General features: G+C 35.5%; 1 protein-coding gene and 1 long non-coding RNA gene across 2 annotated transcripts in view; one reads left to right on the top strand and one right to left on the bottom strand.

The window, feature by feature from the left end:
- The window catches only part of Gfrl (Glial cell line-derived neurotrophic family receptor-like), a 97,667-nt gene extending 75,656 nt beyond the window's left edge, over positions 1–22,011 (bottom strand). The window contains exon 1 of the mRNA XM_066285077.1: positions 21,614–22,011. Within this exon, the coding sequence (XP_066141174.1) occupies positions 21,614–21,659 (46 nt within the window). The 5' untranslated portion in view covers positions 21,660–22,011. The remainder of the gene's footprint in view (positions 1–21,613) is intronic.
- LOC136340762 (uncharacterized) lies at positions 7,189–9,458 on the top strand. Its single transcript, XR_010732364.1, has 2 exons — positions 7,189–7,774; positions 8,092–9,458. It is a non-coding gene; the product is annotated as an uncharacterized lncRNA (long non-coding RNA).
- Positions 22,012–22,292: the final 281 nt, after the last annotated feature.

The raw sequence follows: 22,292 nt of genomic DNA, 5'->3' as shown, positions 1-22,292 counted from the left end.
GGCCGGATCGATAAAGCTCAAAGAAGCGCTCTGTAGCGTTATCAATAATTTCTGGAATAACACGTTTGGATGAAATGTTTCCGAACAGAGGGTGCTGAATGTAGTTTCAGGTTAGTTCAGGTCTTAGAAAATTTATATTGCTGCAAGTGTGCAAGTATTAATTTCTTAACACCAGGAGCGTAGAGAGCTTGACACAATGAGAAACCTCATGAAATACTAATTTGAATTTTTCTGTGAAGCTCGTATATTTCTGCATTTTAAGAAATATGTGAAGTCTTCTTGAAATTCGTTGGAATTTAGAAAGTTTTTTTTTAGGATTTAGAAACTGTAAAACACTCCAATTTTAGAGTTTGCAGACTGGGTCATCTTTTTATTATTTCAGTAACATGTTTCCAATGCTTTTTCTTAGTCTACATGAAGCAATTGTTGATTTAAAACAAAGGGAAATAATTTCTTTTTTTCTGCCATGTAATGAATCCAGTAATGCGTTTTGAATGTTTTTTTAATCAATGAACTTACACAATTGTTTGGCCTGCAACTACTCCGTTATCAGCACCATCCAATAACCAAAGTAAAAAGACCTCGGGCGTGGTGAGCAAGTGGATGGGTGTTCGCAGTTAAAGGACGAGAAAAACCGGGCCTCGGGCAAAAAAACACGTCACAAAGGCCATTAAAAATGGAGACGAAAGAGCAGATGACCGGCAGAAGAAACATCTTGGCCGACACTGACGTTATATCCTTCCCCGAGATTTTTAACGAATACGCGCCTCGGTGAATCCCACACTACCTGATCGACAGAATATTAGACTGGGTGTCTTTCGAAGATTTTTCTTGTAATAAAAAAACCGTTACCAACAGTTTTTGGAAGGAGTTTTTAATGTTGGCTTGAAATCCTTTTTTCGTTTTGTTTTAATTATGTCTTCACATTGTTGTGGCTCATTTTGACGGTTGTTATCAACAAAAACATCACTTATTTTCTTTTCATACAGGTTGTATTTCAATTACCATGACCAATCAAGAAACAGTCCGTGCATTGAGTAGATACGAGATTTCATGGTTTCCATTATTATTTGTTTACCAATCTACTCATCAGTTTTGGAAGGTTTTTAATGATGGTTGTAACGTTATACCTACCCAATGACCAAGCTTTTGAGTTTTTACGTTCAGGTGCTGTATTTCAAATAAATATTTGCCATAAATTCACACACAATAAACCGTAAAATTACAAAAAAAAAACATTTTACGTTGTAATAATAAATTTGTTTACATTATTTGCAAATAATGAACTTACATCAGCGGTTCAAGTTACAAGTACGAGAAATGAACGCATTTAAAATTTTACTGAAATAGCCGAATATGCAATCGGAAAATATGCGATCATTGTAAATCAGATAAAGGTCAAATGCTTTACTTAATAGCCATAATCCCATCTACAACTTTTATATCTTGTTAACAATGTTCTGTAGTCACTAAACCTAAAAGGCCATCAATTTTTAGTTAGGGATATACGAGAAACCCCGCCATGTTACATTCTCGATTGAAACAGAACGTTTCAAAGTGTGATTTCATTTTCATTACAGTAAAAAGGTCGTTTATACACATTGGATGAAAAAAGCATGATAAACTTTTTTAGGTCCAACAAAACGTCCAATCCGAAATACTGGATAACGCAAATCAGATAAATAAATTGTACATTGTTGATTAATTTGTTTGCTTTGAATTTTTTTTCAATTTCAATTTGAATTTCCCTTAGAGGAAATGCATCAAACGCTGAAATGAACACACTTTGAAGCCTTGCATTCCTCCGAGATTTCTCTGAGAAATAAACTAAGTTGGATCGATTCAATGAAAATGATTGTTTTGAAAAATTTCAGTTGAGGCAAAAGTTCATAAGTCAAATGTTGGCAAATATATCTCTTCAATAGTAACCTGAATTTTTCCCACTGAAATTTATGATTTTTAAAAATTTTTTTCACTGTTAACTACTTCTTTAAATGTAATTACGTCGAATTCAATCAAAATCCACTACACAGCATTGCAGTTTACGTAAGTTTAATTGTGGTATATTGAAGTTTTTATGAAGATCTCTAGTGTTGCCAATTTACTGTAAAACCAAGTTCTTGGCTAAAATCGAAGTTATTTGAGCCAAATCTGGACAATCTTGAGAACAGACAAAAACGAACACGAAGTACAAAAACTGGAACCAATCCGTTCCAATTTTAGTTTCTTTACTGATCTCCGCAGTCTTCATTACCAGAGAATCACCGATTTTTGGCTAATATAACAGATTTTCATGTTTCCTCTAATTAATCTTAATCGCTTAAAGATGATAACTATTCGATGACTGCATAGTTCGGTTTTTGTGCGGCATCTCACCATATTTGAAGAATTTTTCACGTTATCTTTGACTCCGCTCGACTCCTCGCCACTACAGAACCCCTGCGTCATCATCGCAATTAGAACAACGTAAACCCTCTAATAGCTCTAAAACTTTTAAGAACTCAAATAACGAATTTCAATAAGATAACTGGACTTGTGGCATATTCTATTGTGGGTTACCAATGGCTTTATAAAACAGAAAGTTTAATTTCAATTGTCCTCGCACATGAATAAACAGGGATGCCGTTCATGCAATTTTGCACCTTCTTCCCTTTTTATCATGGAAACCTCTAGTAAGTACCCATTAATTTTCGCGATTAAAAAACATTTTCCGATATTTGGTATTATTTTTGAAATTCAGATAGGAGGGGAGGGGTCACATTTGAAACCAATGACTAAATGCTAGAATGACGCATTTGTGTGCAATTAACAAAAATAGCGATTACACTGGGAATTTTGCAAATCTGGTTGCTGGATTTACAGCCGTGTATTGAATGACAATTTTCATTATAAAGTTCTAAATTTTTTGCGAAAATTCCAGGAGCGTAATTTTTTCGTAGCCTTCTGAGGATTGTGTATTTTCCCTTGCCCTTCCTGAAAATGTGTTTTTTCAGTAGAGTTCACTAACTGGAAAATACAAATTTCCATTATCCTATAATGGAAAACATTTTCTTTAATTAATACTTCAGAACTCCCACTCGCAACTTGTTTTAATCGTGAGCCAGTTCGACTCTATGATACCTAAAAAAAATTACCTTTTTGTCTTGAACTTTTATTAAAGTTAATTATAATTATGTGGAGCAGCAGATTCTAGATATTCGCATCAATTATGAATCAAAATTGCAAAATTTGACTTTAGACCAAAATCACTTATGATCTCCATTTCTGCAATGTTTCTAATCACAAGTGGAAGTTAACGTTTTCACGTCAGCAATAAATCTAAACAAAATCTGAGAAATAGATCTGCCTGAAATAAATCTAGAAATGGGATCTCTCACGCTAGAAAAATCAAAGCCATCGCCAATCAAATTCGTTCGATCAAAGGGACATAAGCGCAGAAATTCGATCGATGGATGATGGGCGTTTAATTAAGCGGAAACCAATTGATTTCCCACCTCTTTGCGTTTTTCGTCCACCGAATAATCGCTCTATTGATAAGAGACTTCCGTGTCGACAGCAAATTAAATGCTGTAAATTAAAAATTTCTAGGGACGGCAAAATTAAAAATCGTGTGTTGATTATTATCACTGATGTGCAGACACGAAATACCTCTAACAATATGGTATGAATACACTGAAATGTGATCCCGGTAAGCTTTTAGTTTTGCGGAAAAACTATGTTTCCAGAACTGACACCGGTTGCAAGCTTAAAAGCACACGTACATTTACATTTAAATTATGGCAAATAAGACCACGGAAGGTATACACGAAAGACCCATTGTATTTAACAATGCCGCCTAGAAGAGTAACGTATTAGCGAGACGTATTAGCGCTACATGCATATAAAATGTTCCAGCTTCTTGACAAATTGGTGTATAACAGTTACAATAACAATTGTGAGTTTAAGTAAAATTTGCTTAGAGCCTTTTAATTAGAACTTGGTGGGATTCATATAAATATACTACAGCTCAAGCCGTAATTTATTGCAATACATTGAGCTCTTTAGAACTAGCTCCATCTCAAACTCGAGTGTAACGTTACCGAGACCTCATGGGTTAGTTACCAAGGTCAAATAGCCAGCACTAGCAATTGGAAATAGACGATTCACCCGTATTATTCATTCTAAGCAAGGAAAAACGTTTTCCGACTAAAGGGATGATATAGGGATAGGGGTTCAAAATGTGCTGTCAACTTTTTCGGCCCCTCAGATGAATTCAATTTATCCGAGATTTGCTTAAATGGTAAAAAGTTCGAGTTGCTGACACTGATTTAAAAGTTGGATGCCGGTATCTTGTAGGATTTATAACCCACATTTATCGGATTTGATGAGTGTTTGGAGCTGAGGAAAAAGTCGTTTGTTTGCTTTGTAACTCAAAATTTGCCCTCGAGATGACGATAAAACTGCGGTTACATAGCGAGCTAAAGAAATGAAGAATGAATGTTTAATACGTTCTTTTGTATTGCATTGCATAAAAGGATGCTGTGTTTAGTTCAGGTACAAATGTCGAATTTTAAGGGGGTTGCTTTGTTTTTGAAAATTGAAATTTCATCATTAAACTTTTTACAATTTCCAAATTTCTTGAGAAGTCAGATATTTTAATACATATACAGTCACCCACAAAAGTCTTGGTACAGCACATCATTTCATCGAGAACCGTAAATATTTTCCCCGTATAAAATCACAAGTCAATTTTATTTAAGTATATGAATTACGTTAAATATGCCTTTACTTGTAACAATAACAAAATGCAAAAACAGGTCGAGCAGAAACACGAAAAATTCTCGTGAGTAAAATTTATTTCGGTTGTTAGAACTTGTAAACGTGAGCAGAACAGAGTTTAGTGTGAGTGAACGAAAAATGATTATTAATTTAAATAAAGAAGGAAAGTCTTCCTTAGAATTTCAAAGATTGTAAAAAGAAGTCGTTTTACTATTCAAAAAATTGTCCATTTTTTCAAAAACCAAAAAAGAATGAAAAATAAACCACGAACTGGGCGTCCGAAAAAGTTGACAGATTGTAAAACTAGATATATTATTAATGAAATCAAGAAAGATCCGAAGAAAAGTGCTTCAATGTTGGCCTCAGAATTAAGACAACTCTCTGGAACTGCTGTTCACTAAGAAACAATTCGGCCATCACTTCATAAAGGAGAATATAGGGGCTACATTGCAAGAAAGAAACCCTATATAAGTGACAATAATAGAAAAAAGCGTTTTGAATTTGCCGAAAAGTACAGGGTTGTTGAGCTCGAGTTTTGAGAAAGGGTAATTTGGTCGAATGAAAGTAAATTCAACCTTTTTGGGCCAGATGGGCGTAGGAAAGTGTGGAGAAAACCGGGAGAAGCGCTGAATCTAAAAAATACAATTCCCACTGTCAAGCATAGCGGACTTGGATTAATGGTTTGGGGTTGCATGTCGATTTCTGGTGTAGGCAATTTAATAGTAATTGATGAAATAATGAACCAACAAGTATATCTAAACATTATAAAGGAAAATTTAAAACGAAGTGCAGAAAAATCGGGGTTGTTCGGAAATTTTTACTTCCAGCAAATTAACGACCCCAAACATAAAGTCTATTCGGCACGCTAGTGGCTCATCTATAATTGTCCTCATCTATTAGAAACACCTCCTCAAAGTCCCGACCTTAATCCTATTGAACATTTGTGGGACCATTTGGAAAAACAAATGCGGAAACATGTTAATCACGATAAAAAAAGATTTAAAAAGAGCTATCTCGGTCACAAATTTCAGGTGACACTACAGGAAAGTTGGTTCGGTCATTGCCAAATTGGTTATTGGAATTCGTTAAACAAAAAGGGTACGCCACCCGATACTAATTTCTTCTTTTATAAATTATTCTTTTAAATAATTCGCCATTATGCTATGTGTCCAAGATTTTTGTGGGATCAATTTGTCTCTAAAAAAAAAAAATAATTTTTTCCTGAAAAGGTTTGAACTTTTGTTGCATTTTTTTATTGTCACTAGTAGAGGCCTATTTAATATAATTCATTTAGTTAAATAAAATTGACTTTTGATTTTATACCGTGAAAATGTTCACACTTCTTGATGAAATGATGTGCGGTACCAGGACTTTTTTGGGTGACTATTTGTTGCAAATATAAAAATCGTTACCTGCATGATGAGAAACGTGTAATCTGACGAAGGAAGAGATGTCAGTGCCACATTTATTATATACAGGGTGTCCAAGCGAACATTGAATATAGGAGATTAACATGGGAAATTGGTTTTTATTTTTTTGCGCCTGTACGGATTATCCAATTGAAAAATTTTTATATGGAGGTCATAGTATGCAAGACCGGCTATCTTTCAGTATTTTTTTCAGTCTTCTAGTTACAGCCGTTTTGGCTCAAAACGCCTCCAAAATTCAAAAATTTGAATGTCCCGCGTAACCGTTCGGCGCCATGATTGGTCAGAATTAATGTCAAAACACAATGTCGCCAACAACGTAAGCGTAAACACCCCATTTCAAATTAATTTTCCCTTTTTGCTGATTTCTAACTTATTTAAGAATTAATTCAGGGAAAAATCAATGGAAAACCTGAGGATAATTATTATGTGGTCTGCTTTGATGTCCCTACGGTAAATACGCAAGTTTCTTATTACCCCATAATGATAACACAAAGACATAACCTAACCTTTTATCTCACTTACTAGACAGAATCTTCGCGGGCAATTTTAAATTTAATTCAAAACAAAACTTGCGTATTTACCGTAGGGACATCAAAGCAGCCCACATAATAATTATCCTCAGGTTTTCCATTGATTTTTCCCTGAATTAATTCTTAAATAAGTTAGAAATCAGCAAAAAGGGAAAATTAATTTGAAATGGGGTGTTTACGCTTACGTTGTTGGCGACATTGTGTTTTGACATTAATTCTGACCAATCATGGCGCCGAACGGTTACGCGGGAGATTCAAATTTTTGAATTTTGGAGGCGTTTTGAGCCAAAACGGCTGTAACTAGAAGACTGAAAAAAATACTGAAAGATAGCCGGTCTTGCATACTATGACCTCCATATAAAAATTTTTCAATTGGATAATCCGTACAGGCGCAAAAAAATAAAAACCAATTTCCCATGTTAATCTCCTATATTCAATGTTCGCTTGGACACCCTGTATATATTTATTGTTCATAAGAGAATTAAAATTATAATCTCACATGTATTATACAGTCCGCGAAGTCGTTAAGTTTTTAACAGATCAAGACAAAGCATTAAGGTTGATAAAAGCTTTATTTTGATTATATACCGTATGAAATTCTAGATTAGTAATGTTCTCGAAAAATCTCAGAATTTATTTTCGATCAAGTTCTCTTTGCAATGGAAAAAGTATTCGCCATTCCGTTGGGGTATGTTTGCAATATTTCCGCCATTTTAGTAAATCTGGAAACATCGCATATCGATTCCAAGACGCATTAGTTGTACCTTTGCAAAGGGCAGGTACTAAATTTTTTGCTCCTTTTCGTACTGATAACACTTCGTAGATGATTCGAATGTGATTCAGTTCAGTGTCAGCGAGACGACGAGCAGGACATTCGTGCTCTGCTCTGCATTAACAATTGAAATAATTAGATTTTCTTTTATTTTAAAGACTTGTGAGGTGCGCCGTTGGTACATTCTAGAATTAGTAAGTGAAAATAGCGTGGTTTAAGTGTTATTTGGTGATTAAAAGTGGATATTACTGGTGCGATCCGGCTCACGACTTTGGTTCGCGGGGGTGAGTTCTGATTGTTGTTTCTTGAGATTCGTTAGGACAATACAAACGATTAACTAGAATATTAGTTGAAAGTCGACATTATTTCCTATATTGGCCTTTGTCAAAGATACTTAAAAGCATCCGGTGACGTGGCCGAAAGAAGATATGGCAACTTGGGCTTCTTCGAAGGTTTTCGAAACTTTTTTAAGGAATTAGTACTGTTCCTTTGTGGTTGACTTCTAAATTGTGTACGCCTTTGTCTCACATCGACATTAAAGCGACACTAAATGTTTAAAGACTTTTTGCACAAACTATTAATGAATATCTTTTTGTTTCAGATTCCAATTGGGTGCGCCAATGCTTCATGTCGAAATTAATTCGACTGTAAATGTTTAAAGACTTCTTGGTCGAACTAATAATGAATTCGTTTTGTTTCAGGTTCCAATTCGGTGCGCCAATGCTTCATGTCGAAATTAATTCGACTGTAAATGTTTAAAGACTTCTTGGTCGAACTAATAATGAATTCCTTTTGTTTCAGGTTTCAACTGTGTACGTCTCTGCCTTTAATCGAAATTTTCTCTATTTTGAATATTAATTCTCAGAAATTATTGTTGAAATTTTTTTTGTGCCTCACGTCTGAACTCTATAACCCTCTGGTTCAAGTTGAACTCAATTCGAATCGCTATCCGTATTGACGGTTTTTTTTTCTAAAACAAGATAGAATAGATCCATGCGGCCCACTTACTATATCCTCTTTTCAGGTTTATTTTCTTCAGTTTTTAGAAACCTGCTCTCAAAATAGCCCTTTTCGTAGCCTCTATTCTAAGAAAAGCAAACTTTCATTTTAATGACCACCATAAAATTGCCGCTGCATAAAATATGTATATTTAAAGTGAAGCAGTCGCGCCTGTACACGCCTGTGTATTTTAAATAAATCGGTATCTGTATACGTAAAGTTTGAGAATGCGCCCCAAAAATGTAGACTCGTTTGTAATTGATGGGATTTTTAAACAACTTTTATGTTAAAAAGTTATTGAATATTCTAAATTATCGGAATTTCATGCAGGATGTTTGAAAATATTTTTAATGCAAAATCGAGTTTTTAGTGAGTCTAAGTAGCAAAAAAGTCTCCCTTCTCCATCAGGAAATTTTTCTTAAAATGTTTGTTGTGCTTTACTTTAATCTAACGATATTAATGAGTTGTGGTGCTTTGTGGAATGAGAATCAAAATTTCCGAAATATATTTTACAACACTGATTGGCGTCTTTATCGATATACCAACGAATCAGTAAAAACAACTGTTAATTTATTTTAAAATTTTCTATTTTTGCTATTGTTTTATTTATACTCTTAATGTTGTAATACGCTGTTGAAGGCGCTAATGAGCGTTGCGAAATATATTTAATAAATTTCGACGAATTCTATTTTCGATTATACAAAGGGCCAGAACCCAACAACCAACCTTTATAATATCATAAATTGCCTAGAATGCTGTAACATTCCAACGTACCAAATAGATTATTCAATTAAGGGCAAGAAATCTGGAGCTGGAATTGCAGATAGTTTGGACACAACTTCAAAACAACTTAAATAAACCTCAAAGCTACACCGTATCTCATAAGCTAGGTGAGCCAGTGATTCATCGAACTCATTGAGGCCAATAATTTAATATCTATTTTTTAATTAAAACAATTTTCCTTGTAAATTATTTTCTTAAGTCACTCCCTCTGAATCTGTATTTTTATTAAAATTATTCTGATAATGCTTCAAATTTGAGCTAAACCATAGATTTAATGTGTCTCAGATGAAAGTTACATGAAGTCTTAATTGATAATGATAACATTTTTGAGTAAAGCAAAAAGTTACAATATACATTTGCCCCAACTTTCGAGCCTCAATTAAAAGTTATTTAATAGGCAAAAGTGAAGTAAACCTTTTAATGTTTTATTTTGGAGGCCCGAGCAATCCAAAGGGAGTTGCATAACTTATTTTAGAGTCTCATCAGCCGTTTTGCCCCCGTTTTGCGAAATTATCAAGAAAAATAACGTACTGTTGAAGCACGTAAATAAAATGTTCGGTAACATAAATTTCAATTTAGTTTTATCTCCTCTTCCATTTATGTGTAGGAAAACTTCAATTTTAAAGTGAGAATGAATTTGAAGCCTGACTTGGCCAAAAAATAAATTCCCTCCATTAATACTTTGGGCGGACGCGAAGGGATACCTGCATACGAGTGAACTCGAGAAAATTCAAAACTAAATGCGAAAATTGAAAATCACATTCTGAACAACAAACTAAAAGGGAAATTGAATTTATTGTCATTCTCGTTTTTTTTTATTATTTTATTTACTTTTTTGCTTTTTTAAGTCGTTTTCTTCAAATGGGTGAAAAGTCATTCGTTTCTACGCGAGTGCAGTTTCACCGTCGGGAAAACAGCGTGGCCTCCGAAATCACCTGATATGAATCCTTTAGATTATTTTTTGTGAAGTCATTTGAAGTGTCTAGTTTCTGAAATCATTGTTGAAGAGTCTAAGACACTGTCTTCAATTCTTCAAAGATTCAACGACGTTGTGTATTAAAAAAAAAATTTATCCCAAATTGGCGACATGCGGCAACGCCACGTTCACGTATGAGATTTACTTCATTTTGGGACCATTTTAATTTGGTTTGATATACGTTTTTTTTGTTCGACTCTACGTTCATTTAGCCATCGTAACTGGCACTTCTTGTGGGCAATAAAGCCTATATAAGCTTTCCCAAACGATGTGACGCAGCCGAGTGTATTGGAAGATTGCTTTTCGTTACACCATTATTTCACTAGTATTATTATCATCATCATTTACATATATTCCGCATTTGGTTCCATCCAATTTTTTGTTGTCCTGGAAATTTGCAGTAATAAACCTATATTATTTCAGGGCATCGACCTCATTTAGCTGCATTGCGAAAAAGTGCAGGCTATATTTCAGGGCTTTTTCACACTATCTATGCATTTGTGGCGGTCCTGACATTTGGGAGGCAATAAGAGTTAAAATTACAGATCCCATTTGAATTGCGATCATTCCCTATTTCGAAATAAATTTGTTTCTCGGGTTAGGAACCGCCGCAATTACATTATTTCGCGTCAGGTTAGTTCAGGTTAGTTTTTGATCCGCAAACCCTCTTCTTAAATTTATGGCGTCAAGGGTTGATTCAAGTCATAGTAATACCGATGATAAACAGTAAATTCATTCGACAGAAGATTATATACACGCACAGCTAAAGCATACAGACTTCATTTCGCTACCCCAGAATAACTTAAAAAAAAAAGGCATTTTTGTGTGTCTCTGGGCCATTTGTTAGTCTGTATATAGATAAAACAGACAGCTACAGCAGTGTCACGCACGTTATTCTAACTCGCTTTGTGTAACTACTGCCGTAGAAAAATTGTGTCGACGTTCTCTTTAGCCAAATTAATTTTTGTATTTTCATTTTCGTCATGCAAACCTAACATTATGTACTTCATACAGTGTTATTTCACAACTTTTGTCAATTTGACATTTAGCTGCTAAGAGAAAACTCGAACTGAGTTGTATGTTAGGAACACCACCTTGTCAAAGATGTTCCGAGAGGATGCTTATCCGTTTTCCATACGATCCACGTGATAGAAGCTCACAAAACGGATGCTCAAGAGCGGAGTAATGGAGAGACCGGATAAACCAAAAAGGCCGGTATCTATCCTGTGAGGGAAATCACTGACGCACGCAGGAGGGAAATTTCCTGAAATTTGGAATATCCAATCTCCTCAAACCGGTATTGTGTAACGTTCAACTTCAATCATTTATCTGAGGCCGCTTTTCCATGTATCAAAATAATTCTTTTTCGTTACAATGCAATTTCATGGCAAAAGCAGTAACGTGTACGGAACTTCCATGAACTATAGCGTATTAAGAAAAACAAAACAGATTAATTTCGCTAAGTAATATATAGCGATTAAGCGCAGTCGGGAAACTGGAAACCGCAAAAGTTCGCGTTGGCTTATCTCAAGAGACCTCCAGACCAGAACGTAAGCCGAAACTCTTGTGTGTCTTAAAAATTATAATTTATTTATTCAAGCATGTTTCTGTTATTATATTAATCCCTGTTCCCAATTAAGGGTTGTAAGCACGGGAATAATATAAAGCAAGAAATTTAACACCCTTAAAGTCATATTATTAACGATATATGGCGGTCACTTTTTTAGAAGATTAATAATTTTATGAAAAATTAATCAATGTTAGAATTCATCTCGTTGGGAAGTTTGTTAACAGTTGAATGATTTGATAAGTTTCTCCAATCACGCCTTCAATCCAAGTGCTCCCCACTAATGAAAAAGAATTCAGCACTGGAACCCTGGAAATTCACACTCGTCCCACTCTCTTCACAAATTCAAACGGTAAAAGTGTAGTTTTTGATATGTTTATCTGCTGAACAGTTTCTCCAACTCTCGTGGTGCCTCTCTCACCCGCGCACCGCGCATCTTCACGTCATTCTTGCACCATCACTGATGGATCATCGGCAAAAGTACTAAGACAAACTCGAAATGTCGGTTATCTCCACTCTTTGGGTCTTTTTATGTCTCGTCTAGGTACTCTAAGCGGATTCAAGTCAACGACACATTTAGAAGTTACATTATTTATCGGTTGATTAACGTTTGTTTCATGTGGTTAAAATGTTGTATTGTAACACATTCACGTTCATGGCACATTTTTGCTTCTATTAAGATGTAAAACCTATTATGTACTGAGTGAATTCGCGATGGCCCCTCTTAGCAAAAACAATGTTGACGATGCTCGTAGAAAATCGAAACCTTCGGATTCAAATGTGGTGTCGCGATATTGTAGAAGAGGAAAAGTTGTAATGGTAGAACTAGTTGTGACACTGTGTATGTGTAAATGTTTCAGTGCCAAAGTCAACGTCCAGTCTAAATCTAGTGTGGAGTATACAAGGTGTTATTTAAGTACGTGGCTAAACCTCGAGTGGTGATTTTAAGACGAAAACTTTATATAAACACAGATCCGTTAATGCTTCGTTTTTACCATATGGGGTGTCAAAGTTAAAAAAAACGGTACATGTAAAATAACAAGAAAGCTCAGACTAGTACGATGTTGAAGCTTGATTACAGCTTTTAATGTAATACAACGAAGCATTTTAGGCTAGAAATTGTTTGGCTTCTTTGCCAGCAGCGTGCACAAGGGTAATGCCAAAAATTTAAGAGAAATTAAACAAGAATAACGAATAGAATAGAATAGAAGCAAGAATAACTGCACTTAAACAAATAGTACGCAATTTTTTTTATTAAAAAAAAAAACATTTCACAATGAGTAACACGAAACTTACAATAGTTGCTGAAAATGTCCTTCAATTTTAATGCAAGCATTAGTTCGTGCTAATATCGATTGCCGAACACATTGAAATATTCCCCACGTGTATCTTACACGACTGCATGAATCCCATATCCGTTGAATTAATTTTTCTTCAGTGTTGACCGGAGTTCTATAAACGAAGGACTTTACACGTTCCCCAAAGAAAAGATCTAACGGATTTAAATCCGGTGATCTGGGTGGCCACGATTGTGGCTAATGCGAAAAAAACATAAAAGTTTTTTGAAGAGTTAGAGACGCATAAAAAACTGCTAAATTCCAACGACATCGGCTATATGATTATTAAAAAGTGAAAAAAAAGTAACCCCGCCTATCTTGAAAACGAAAAATTACCGGATCTATGCTTAGACAAAGTTTTCGTTTTAAAATTGCTCGAAGAATCACCCCTCGAAGATTGGCCACGTCCTTAAGTAACACCCTGTATAAACGACGAAACAACATGATTGCCAAGAGATCTATTTGTCTAAAATACAGTCATCTTTCTCCAACCACGAACTGATAGAGAGGCATTGCGATGAATAATGAGCATCCGAGTTTTGTAGATTTATTATATCGTCTCTCAAATCGAAATCTCTCAAATCTTACCGCTACATACTTTTTATTGTCTTCCACGGAGAGAGGTTCGGATAATGAAATTTCATATTATTGATTTAAGATCGGCCTTTAACGTTAAACTCAAGAAGCACCAAAAATGGCTATTTTTATACTCCCCCCTACTAATTATTGACTTTAAAAATGAAGCTTCCGAAGCAGAACGAAGTGAAACGCGATGAAAGCTCAACTCCATTCTGCCGCATTCTATCATCTTTCCAGAATATAATAAAACGATACTGCTTTGTTCTGCAACCCGAGACACGCAAGCGATATGGGGGATCCGTTTGGAAATAATAGGCGCCGACCTGGAATAATGTCTCGATAACTGGCAATAAATTAAGCTCTTGTCAATTAGTATGTACTAAACGGAATTCCGTATGACTGACTATATTATAAAGTCAACAGTGTTCAAGCTTCGTCATCACGGCAAACACTTCGTCCAATTTAAATCTTTGTGCTGTTTGCATTGTCAAATCCATAAAGTTCTTCGTAAATTTTATATGCTTTATAATGATGCGCTGGCACGAATTCGTACTGCCTGCATACCGGTGAGGGCAATTTATTTCTCAAAATGATTTAAGGCTTTTGACCTGTTTTACATCTTCATCGTAATTTCAAATCGCCGACCGTAGGGAAACAATTTCGTTACGCCATTTGACTCGTTCGGAATTTACAAATGGAGAGGTCCACACTTTTGTGTTTGCCTAATTGTGAGATAATGCCGGGACAGTCGAAATTTTTATGATTAATTGATATTCGTTTGTGACACCGGTGCGCACAGACCGGTCATTCGTCGAAGCTCTGGGGCGGGCGTCAAACACAACTTCCATATACAGGGTGAGTCGGGAGGATCGTGCCAAACTTCGGGAGCGTGTTGTACATGAAAAATAAATGTAAAAAAACTCAAATGTTGTTATCCGATTTTCGTTTGTTTACAAGTTATAGCGTAAATAAAATTAAAACATAAAATTTAAAAAATTTACAAATTTCATAAGAAATTCCATAAATTAACGTTTGGATATCATAGTAAATATTCAAAAATATTGCCATTAACTTCTAAACATTTTCGGCTTCGTCTACGAAGAGCATTCGTTGCGCTCCTGATTGTTTCATGTCTTTCTTCAATAGCAGCTGCAGCATTTCTAATGCGTCGAATTAGTGCATCTTGAGTGTCCACCTTTACTCTGTACACTTCGGTTTTAAACCAACCCCGCAAACAACAGTCTAGTGGTGTGAGGTCTGGAGACCTTGGAGGCCAACTAATAGGGCCACCACGACCAATCCAACGTCCAGGAAACGTTTCGTCTAAATGTTGCTTAACCTTTATGTTTTAATTTTATTTACGCTATAACTTGTAAACAAACGAAAATCGGACAACAACATTTGAGTTTTTTTACATTTATTTTTCATGTACAACACGCTCCTGAAGTTTGGCACAATCCTCCCGACTCACCCTGTATAAAGGGCGTCCCAAATAAACCGAGTTCCATCGGGACTATGGACTGACCGGTGGGAGACCCAAGGCGGCTTAAATTCGAAAAGAATGCGCATTTTTACACCCCTCGAGAAAGTGTTCCAAAATTTAAAATATCTCTGCAGGGGTCGTCGCCATATGAGCAAAAAACTGAAAACTGCGATTTTCAAAAATCATAAATCACGAGCACACCGCTTGAAGTAAATTTTACGGATTTTGGTAGTTCTTTACTATCAACAACCGCCAATCGGATGGCTTTCCCTGGATTTTTCCAGACTTAGAGGACGAGGAATCATATCCAACTTTGTTATCTCCGCCACATGGGGTTTTGGTGGCGTCGAATAGACAAAAAAGCTTTTTTCATCACGTGGCACAAGGGCGCCCTTGGACCTGCCGAATTAGGAAAAATAAACTAAAACATCATTTCGCCTTGGTAGGCTTAGAAACAAGCTTTATACTATTCAAACAGCACCAATGTGCCACGTTTTCGGTTGAATGAGACAATCAAAGACTTAATGTGTTTTTTAATGTTAACGCAATTATAATTCCACAAATTTCACCAAAATTAACGAAGGGACACAATGAAGAAATAGGTACTTTTACGTACTATGAATAGGAATTACTAATCTTAATAACCACAAGAAATGTTCAAATATTTCTTCATTATGGTAAATACAGCACTTGACCACGGACACACAACCCCTTTTTGCCATATCTGCAGGTATTTCTTGAATGGTTCGCACAACTGCAACCTCCAAATCTGCTTCCGTATCGTAGGATCTGCACCCGATCTTCCACATACCCCCAAACAAAAAAGTCGAGATACGTCAAGCCTGGCAGGCGTGCTGGCCAATTGACAGGGTTTCCAATCTATTTATTTCCACACGTATCATTTACACACAAGGGGTGGTGTCCCATCCTTCCTAACCGCATGTTAGTTACACTAGCCAGTGAGAAATCTTCAATCATATCTGAGACGTTCTGCTGCAACAACTCTAAATACCTTTCCACAGTAAGAGTTCCGTCAAAAGTTACAAATATCACATGTCCATTAAGAATTCTAAGCTATACATTAAAGCCCCATTTGACTTGACGTCTCAATTCCCTGTTCGTTCGTGGATTTTAATCTTCCCAATATACATTATTTTTCCTGTCAAATATTCCGTAATTTATGAAATGTTTTTCATCAGCCTAAAAAACTCTAAGAGAAAATTGAGGAGCTGCTCTAGATTTTCTCAAAAACCAATTGCAAATATGAAGTCTTCTCCCAGAGTTACTACCTCTAAGACCTTGGCCAATATGTTCTCGGTACAGTTTAAATTTATTTTTCTCCTTTAGGACCTGATGAGCAGTTGATCTAACTATACCAATATTATAATCTCCTTTCCGGAGGTTTCAACAACACTTCCAACAACATAGTTTTCAACATTTTAATTAATCCTGCATGTTCTAGTTTTCTCCTGGAACAAGTATCCATAGTAACACTGCAGTTTAATGGTGCTGTTTGACTGTAAAACATGCCACTTTTTTCTGACCTTATTAAGGTTAAATGATGTTTTTGTTTATTTTTTTCTACTTTGGCAGGGCCAAGGGCACCTTTGTGAAACAGGTTAAAAAAGCTTTTTTTTTATTGTTTATTCGACGCCACCCAAGTACAATACGGCGGCCCTTAGAAATGGCATAGTTGGAAATCGAACTCTAAAAAACCTGGAAAAATTCTGAGGGCCCCATTCGATTGGTTGTTGTCGATAATACATAACTGCCAAATTCGTAGAATTTACTCAAATCGTGTTATAATAATTTATGATTTTCGAAATTCGCAGTTTTCAGTTTTTGGCTCATATTTTGACAACTCCTGTACATATATTCAATTTTAGAATATTTTCTGGACGGACACCAAAAAAGGCGCATCTTTTTTCTAATTTGAGCCACTTTGTACCTCTTTTCGCTTTCATAATTCCCATGAAACTCGCTTTATTTGGGACGTCCTGTGTACAGGATGTGTCATAAACATATCGACAAACTTTTAAAAGATGTCGAGCTCGTAAAAACCAGTATTTAGAATGAATAAAGTTAGGTCCGAAATCGCTTCGTTTCCAAGATACACAGTTGTTAAATTTTAAATTTTCTTTTACATTTTTTTAAATATTTCAAAAACGGTTTGCGATGCGGACATAAAATTCGGGACACGCTCGGGCGAGATAAATGTGCACGTTCTTGAAAAAGCAGAATATTTCCATTGGCACCAGTGACGTCCGTGCGACCATTCAACGGGATGTTTTGGATGAAAATAATGGTACGTGACTGCCTTTTTTTAATACGAATATTTTTTTCATAATATTCCATTAGTTCTTCACAAAAAAAGCCTCTTTGTGTTTTGTTGCTCGAGTAGCCGTTTTTGAGATAAAAAAAACTATTTTTCATTCATGTGGTTACCAACAAAAATCGGTATAAATTTCCCAGTGAGGTTTTTTTAGAATTATTTAGGAGAAATTTATTTTATTTCAGCAGAGGTGGAGGACATGAAGAAAAACAATTTTATGTCGGTATCCCAAACAGCTTTTAAATTATAAAAAAAAATTATGAAAAATTACACACCCTGTATCTTGGAAACGAAGCGATTTTGGACCTAGCTGTATTCATCTTAATTACTTGTTTTAGGATCTCTACATCCCCTGGAAGTTTGTCAGCATGTTTATGAAACACTCCGTATACTTATTTCAACGTCCTTTCGGTAATGTCTTTTGTTATGCTACGAAGGAAAAAGATGTTGATTAACCAGCGACAAATATTTTAACTCCACTTTCCACTTCCACTTGAACGCCCATTCCCTTTGCAGACTTCCATTGTATGCTTTGCTAATTCCTTTTGCTCATCCTTTTGCTAAACTATGACCACAAAGAGTGTTGGGTAATCCGCGACACGTAATTTTACTCCTCCTCCCATTTAAACCTGAACACTTATTTCTTTTACGTACCTGGTACTATCTTTTCATACTTGTATGTTAATTAACATAAACTTTTCCATTGTTAGACACTCTCGGCTGGGTAAACCATAGCAGGTGTCCATGGTGATTATGCCATGGATATCCTGAGCTTATCCCCGAAATTGAAAAAACTTTGAAGGGTTCCACGATAGGCTGAGTTCACCCCCGTTTTTGATTCTATTATTTTTCTCCCATCTTTTCCAGGCTGCAGCAAGGTGTCGGGATATATTAGAACATGCGCAGTATCTAGTTGTGCTGCACACATGCTTGATGAAGCCAATAAATAGAAACATATGTGGCTAGGTTGCTCAACTATCTTTTATCTATTACATCTATAATGTTTCCACATATATACTCATTACTTCTGCATATTTGCCACTAAGTTTGCTTACTTTTACCGTTATCCTCACCATTTTTTTCATCCTTTATTTAATAATATAGGTCAGCTGCAAAGGAACGGGTAGTTTGATACATAATCATTATTTCAGAACGATCTTATTTTAAATTAATTTTTCTATAAATCGGTTAAAGAAGCAAATTCGATAAACAACAACAAATTATGAATGTCCTCTGAACTTTAAATACCAGCTAATTTTCCTATGGCGTAAATCTTAGTGAGATTCTTGGCTTCTATGGGAACTAGTTCAACCCTAAACTTGGCTCTCATTCTGTTGCCGTAAGGCACTCACTATGGTAAGGAAGACGATAACAAGATTTAAAACTTTGTTCTTTGGATTTTCTATAAACGTTCTATAGATATCGAAGTTTTTCATAAACCGGTGCAAATCTTAAAGTAAGTTGTTGGATTATAGAAATTAACGATTGAGATGCCCGTGGAAAACCAACATATCCGTGCCAATGACGACGATTTTAGTAGAACGTCGAAATGGATCAGGAAATTGAACGATCCTGCATATCGATATAGACAAAAAGTGATTTAATTATCGAAATATTGCGTGAGTTCTGATTGGATGTACAAAATATAATATAACTTAACAACTGCAGAAAACAGGTACTAATTTATATTTCTAAGGGCCTGGAGATGAGATTACAAGTCAGCCTGGAAAATAATTTCCATCCCAAAGTTTCTATGGATATTATCTTGTCGACAAAGTTAGCTAAAGTTTGATTTTCTGACGCCAACGGTGATGAAGCCGAATGCTATTGGTAAATGATATTAAAAATCTCCGAATCTTGTCTGAGTTTTAATTAAGAAAAAAGTTTAATTTTATTATAAATATTTTATACAACTGTCATTAATTATCGATAATTGTAACTGTTCTTCTCGAATTATATTTCACTTAAGGTTTAGATATTTTTAGAGGGTTTGTCTAGTAATGAAATAGGGTTTTATGGGGGGGGGGGGGGGGGTAAAATTGCTTCAATTAATTTAACCCAATTATATATATGTATATGTAAGCTCATAGAAGAAAACTGTTTTTTTACAGTTCTCTTAACTTTTTCTTTCCGCCCAGTATTAAAACAAGAGTGGTGATGATTCTGTTTTACATAACTGAGAAGGTAATTCGCCGAAACTTTCTATTTTGTAGAGAAGTTTGTCGCACTAAAAAGTTTCAAAGCAGATAACGGAAATGCAAATATTCCTAGTTTTCCCAAAACAGCAGCATTTATAGAATATTTGTTTTCAAATCAAATAAATTAAAATTCATGAATATTGTAGCAAATTGCACAATTCCTCCATAAGCTCATCAGATGCTGGGAAAAACGGTATTATCTGTTCGCCCACTGAATCTACTATTTATAGGATAAATTAAACTTTTGCCTGAGTCTATTTCCGGTACTTCAAAGTGTAGTCAAATTTAATCAAGAATTAGAATAGACACTGTTAAACCCTCAGCGATTGCTGGTGGGTGAACTTAATTAAACACGTTGGTATTCTATCTACAATAATATTTTATTAATCTAATTTTATAAAACTAAAACGTATAGGATGGACGTAATAGTGATATGAAACAGTTAAAGTTAGTCGAATTTTAACTGAATCGAGACACTTTACAATGAATTATTATCTGTGACCTAACTGCGCTGTAAACCTTTCTCAAGAATCTGTCAATTCCTAATTACCATCGTTGGTAATTAATTAAGTAACACTTTCGACTTTTTCAATATTTGAAAGTAAAGCACAAGTGATTACTTAAGGTAAAGTTTTGTAATTCCTGTCGTGATTAAGAGGTTCAATTTAAGTGATTAAATAGGCACCCGCTGAAGAAAGAATGTCTTGAGGAAAGTCTAAAAGTAAGAATTTAGCTGTTTCATAAAAAAAAATGTAAAATTTTAATATTCGTCATCTTGCAAATATTAAATGTTGATTTGTAGCGGTGTAAAGTACCTATAGCGAATTTTGTTCGCTTTAGCTAAGTAAACTTAAAAGGTTAGGTGAGGTGAAAAGAAAACAAGTGTTTAAGGAAAACTTAGCGCATGTTAAGAAAAGCGTAAAAACTTTACCTTTCATCTTTTTAAGTCCCAAGTTGAAATTTTCTACGTATATACATATTCCTCATAATCTATATGACTACGATTCACATATTGTTCTTAACAATCAGCTCTTTCAGGGTCCAGATTCAGTACACCAAACTTTTCTCTAGCACAGTTTCTATTGTCCAACTTGAATTCCTTGTTAAATTTAAAAACTTTTTCTGTCTCTTGCATGGTTTTCTGTGCTTTATAATTTTTCGAGTATTTGAAAAAGAATGTGAGACATCACTCCATATCTGTCATTAATATTAAATAGAACTACTACTAGGTCTGTATTTGCAGAACCATATGGGTACTTATAAAGCAGAGGCACTTCTTATAGGAAAATTGTATTCATTCCTAGTTATTTTTGCCAATGGCTATGGAGAAAAGAGGGAGAGACGAAAAACGGGAGATCAAAATTTGAGAAAATTGGCTAGTAGTTGCCGAAAAAATTGGCAGTTTTCAGCGATTGGGAAAAGCAATTTTCAAAATGTTACACATATTTTACATACTCCTATTCCACTAGTTCTGTAAATGTTTATTTGAATATTCAATTTCTTCCCAGATTCTGAAGATGGTCGCAAATTTGTCACCGAAACAGTGACAAAATTGTTCATCCGAAAACTCAGTAAAGGACTAATGTTTTTCTTAGTTCGTTAGAATTGATAATAGTGTGCAATTTCACTGCAGCGACTACCCCTGCTTGTATGTAGTCCAAACCACATGAAAAAAATAATAAACAATCCGCTTCAACGATGCACAACTTACATACGTTAAAATAAATTTTCGAGTTATTGAAAAAATATTTTGATGTGCTACTGGTTACTTTTTCTTAATTATTTTCTCTAATCACGCCACTGTTTGCCGTATCAAATTTTCAGGTAGTCCTCAAGTTACTTAAACGAAAAACATCTCCAAGGACTTACCAATAAGCAGCAAACCTAGGATCGTCCAAAATCTGGAATTCCACATGTTTATTCAGTTCATTACGAGCAACACTGCCGGCTAAAACACGGTTCACATGAGTTCTGGAAAGTTTGAAGCTTACGCAAAATCCAGCCGCAGGAGCGGCGAAGAAGAGGAGGGTCGGAGGGCAGATATTCCGCGGTTAACGACAGCAGTTGTAATGCGGATGCGGTGTATCGCATGGCACGGAAAAGCTCATTCGAAAGCTCGCGCCAGCGCTTCCTACAGTCGCATTCATGTTTTCATAAATGCGACCGACCCTCCTGCTGCTGCTGCCGCTGCCGCTGCCGCTGCTGCTGCTGCTGCTGCTGCTGTTGCTGCTGTTGACTGCAAAATCAAGAACTTAACCGCGGCATGCGATCATTAACGGCCAAATGCCCGAAAGTGGCATCGGTCGAGGGATTAGACTGGCGGAATCTGGATCATTTGTCAGACAAATTGCAACGTTGTTTTTCTTCCATGGTGGAAATTTTAGTTGCGCGTTATCTCGTTTAATAGTTCCCACTTCCGCTTCAACAAACCCTAAATTTCATTAGCATTACTGAAATCCAGCGGACGAGTGGTGCCATAATTGTTTTGACTCATTAGGCCGCACATACGTATAACATTTGTATATAACATGGTATATAATGCAAGATG

Source organism: Euwallacea fornicatus, chromosome 8 (assembly GCF_040115645.1).
Source record: "Euwallacea fornicatus isolate EFF26 chromosome 8, ASM4011564v1, whole genome shotgun sequence".
Classification (NCBI taxonomy): Eukaryota; Metazoa; Arthropoda; class Insecta; order Coleoptera; family Curculionidae; genus Euwallacea; species Euwallacea fornicatus.
The sequence above is the reverse complement of the archived record's forward strand: the minus strand, read 5'-3'. Positions and strand labels throughout refer to the sequence as shown.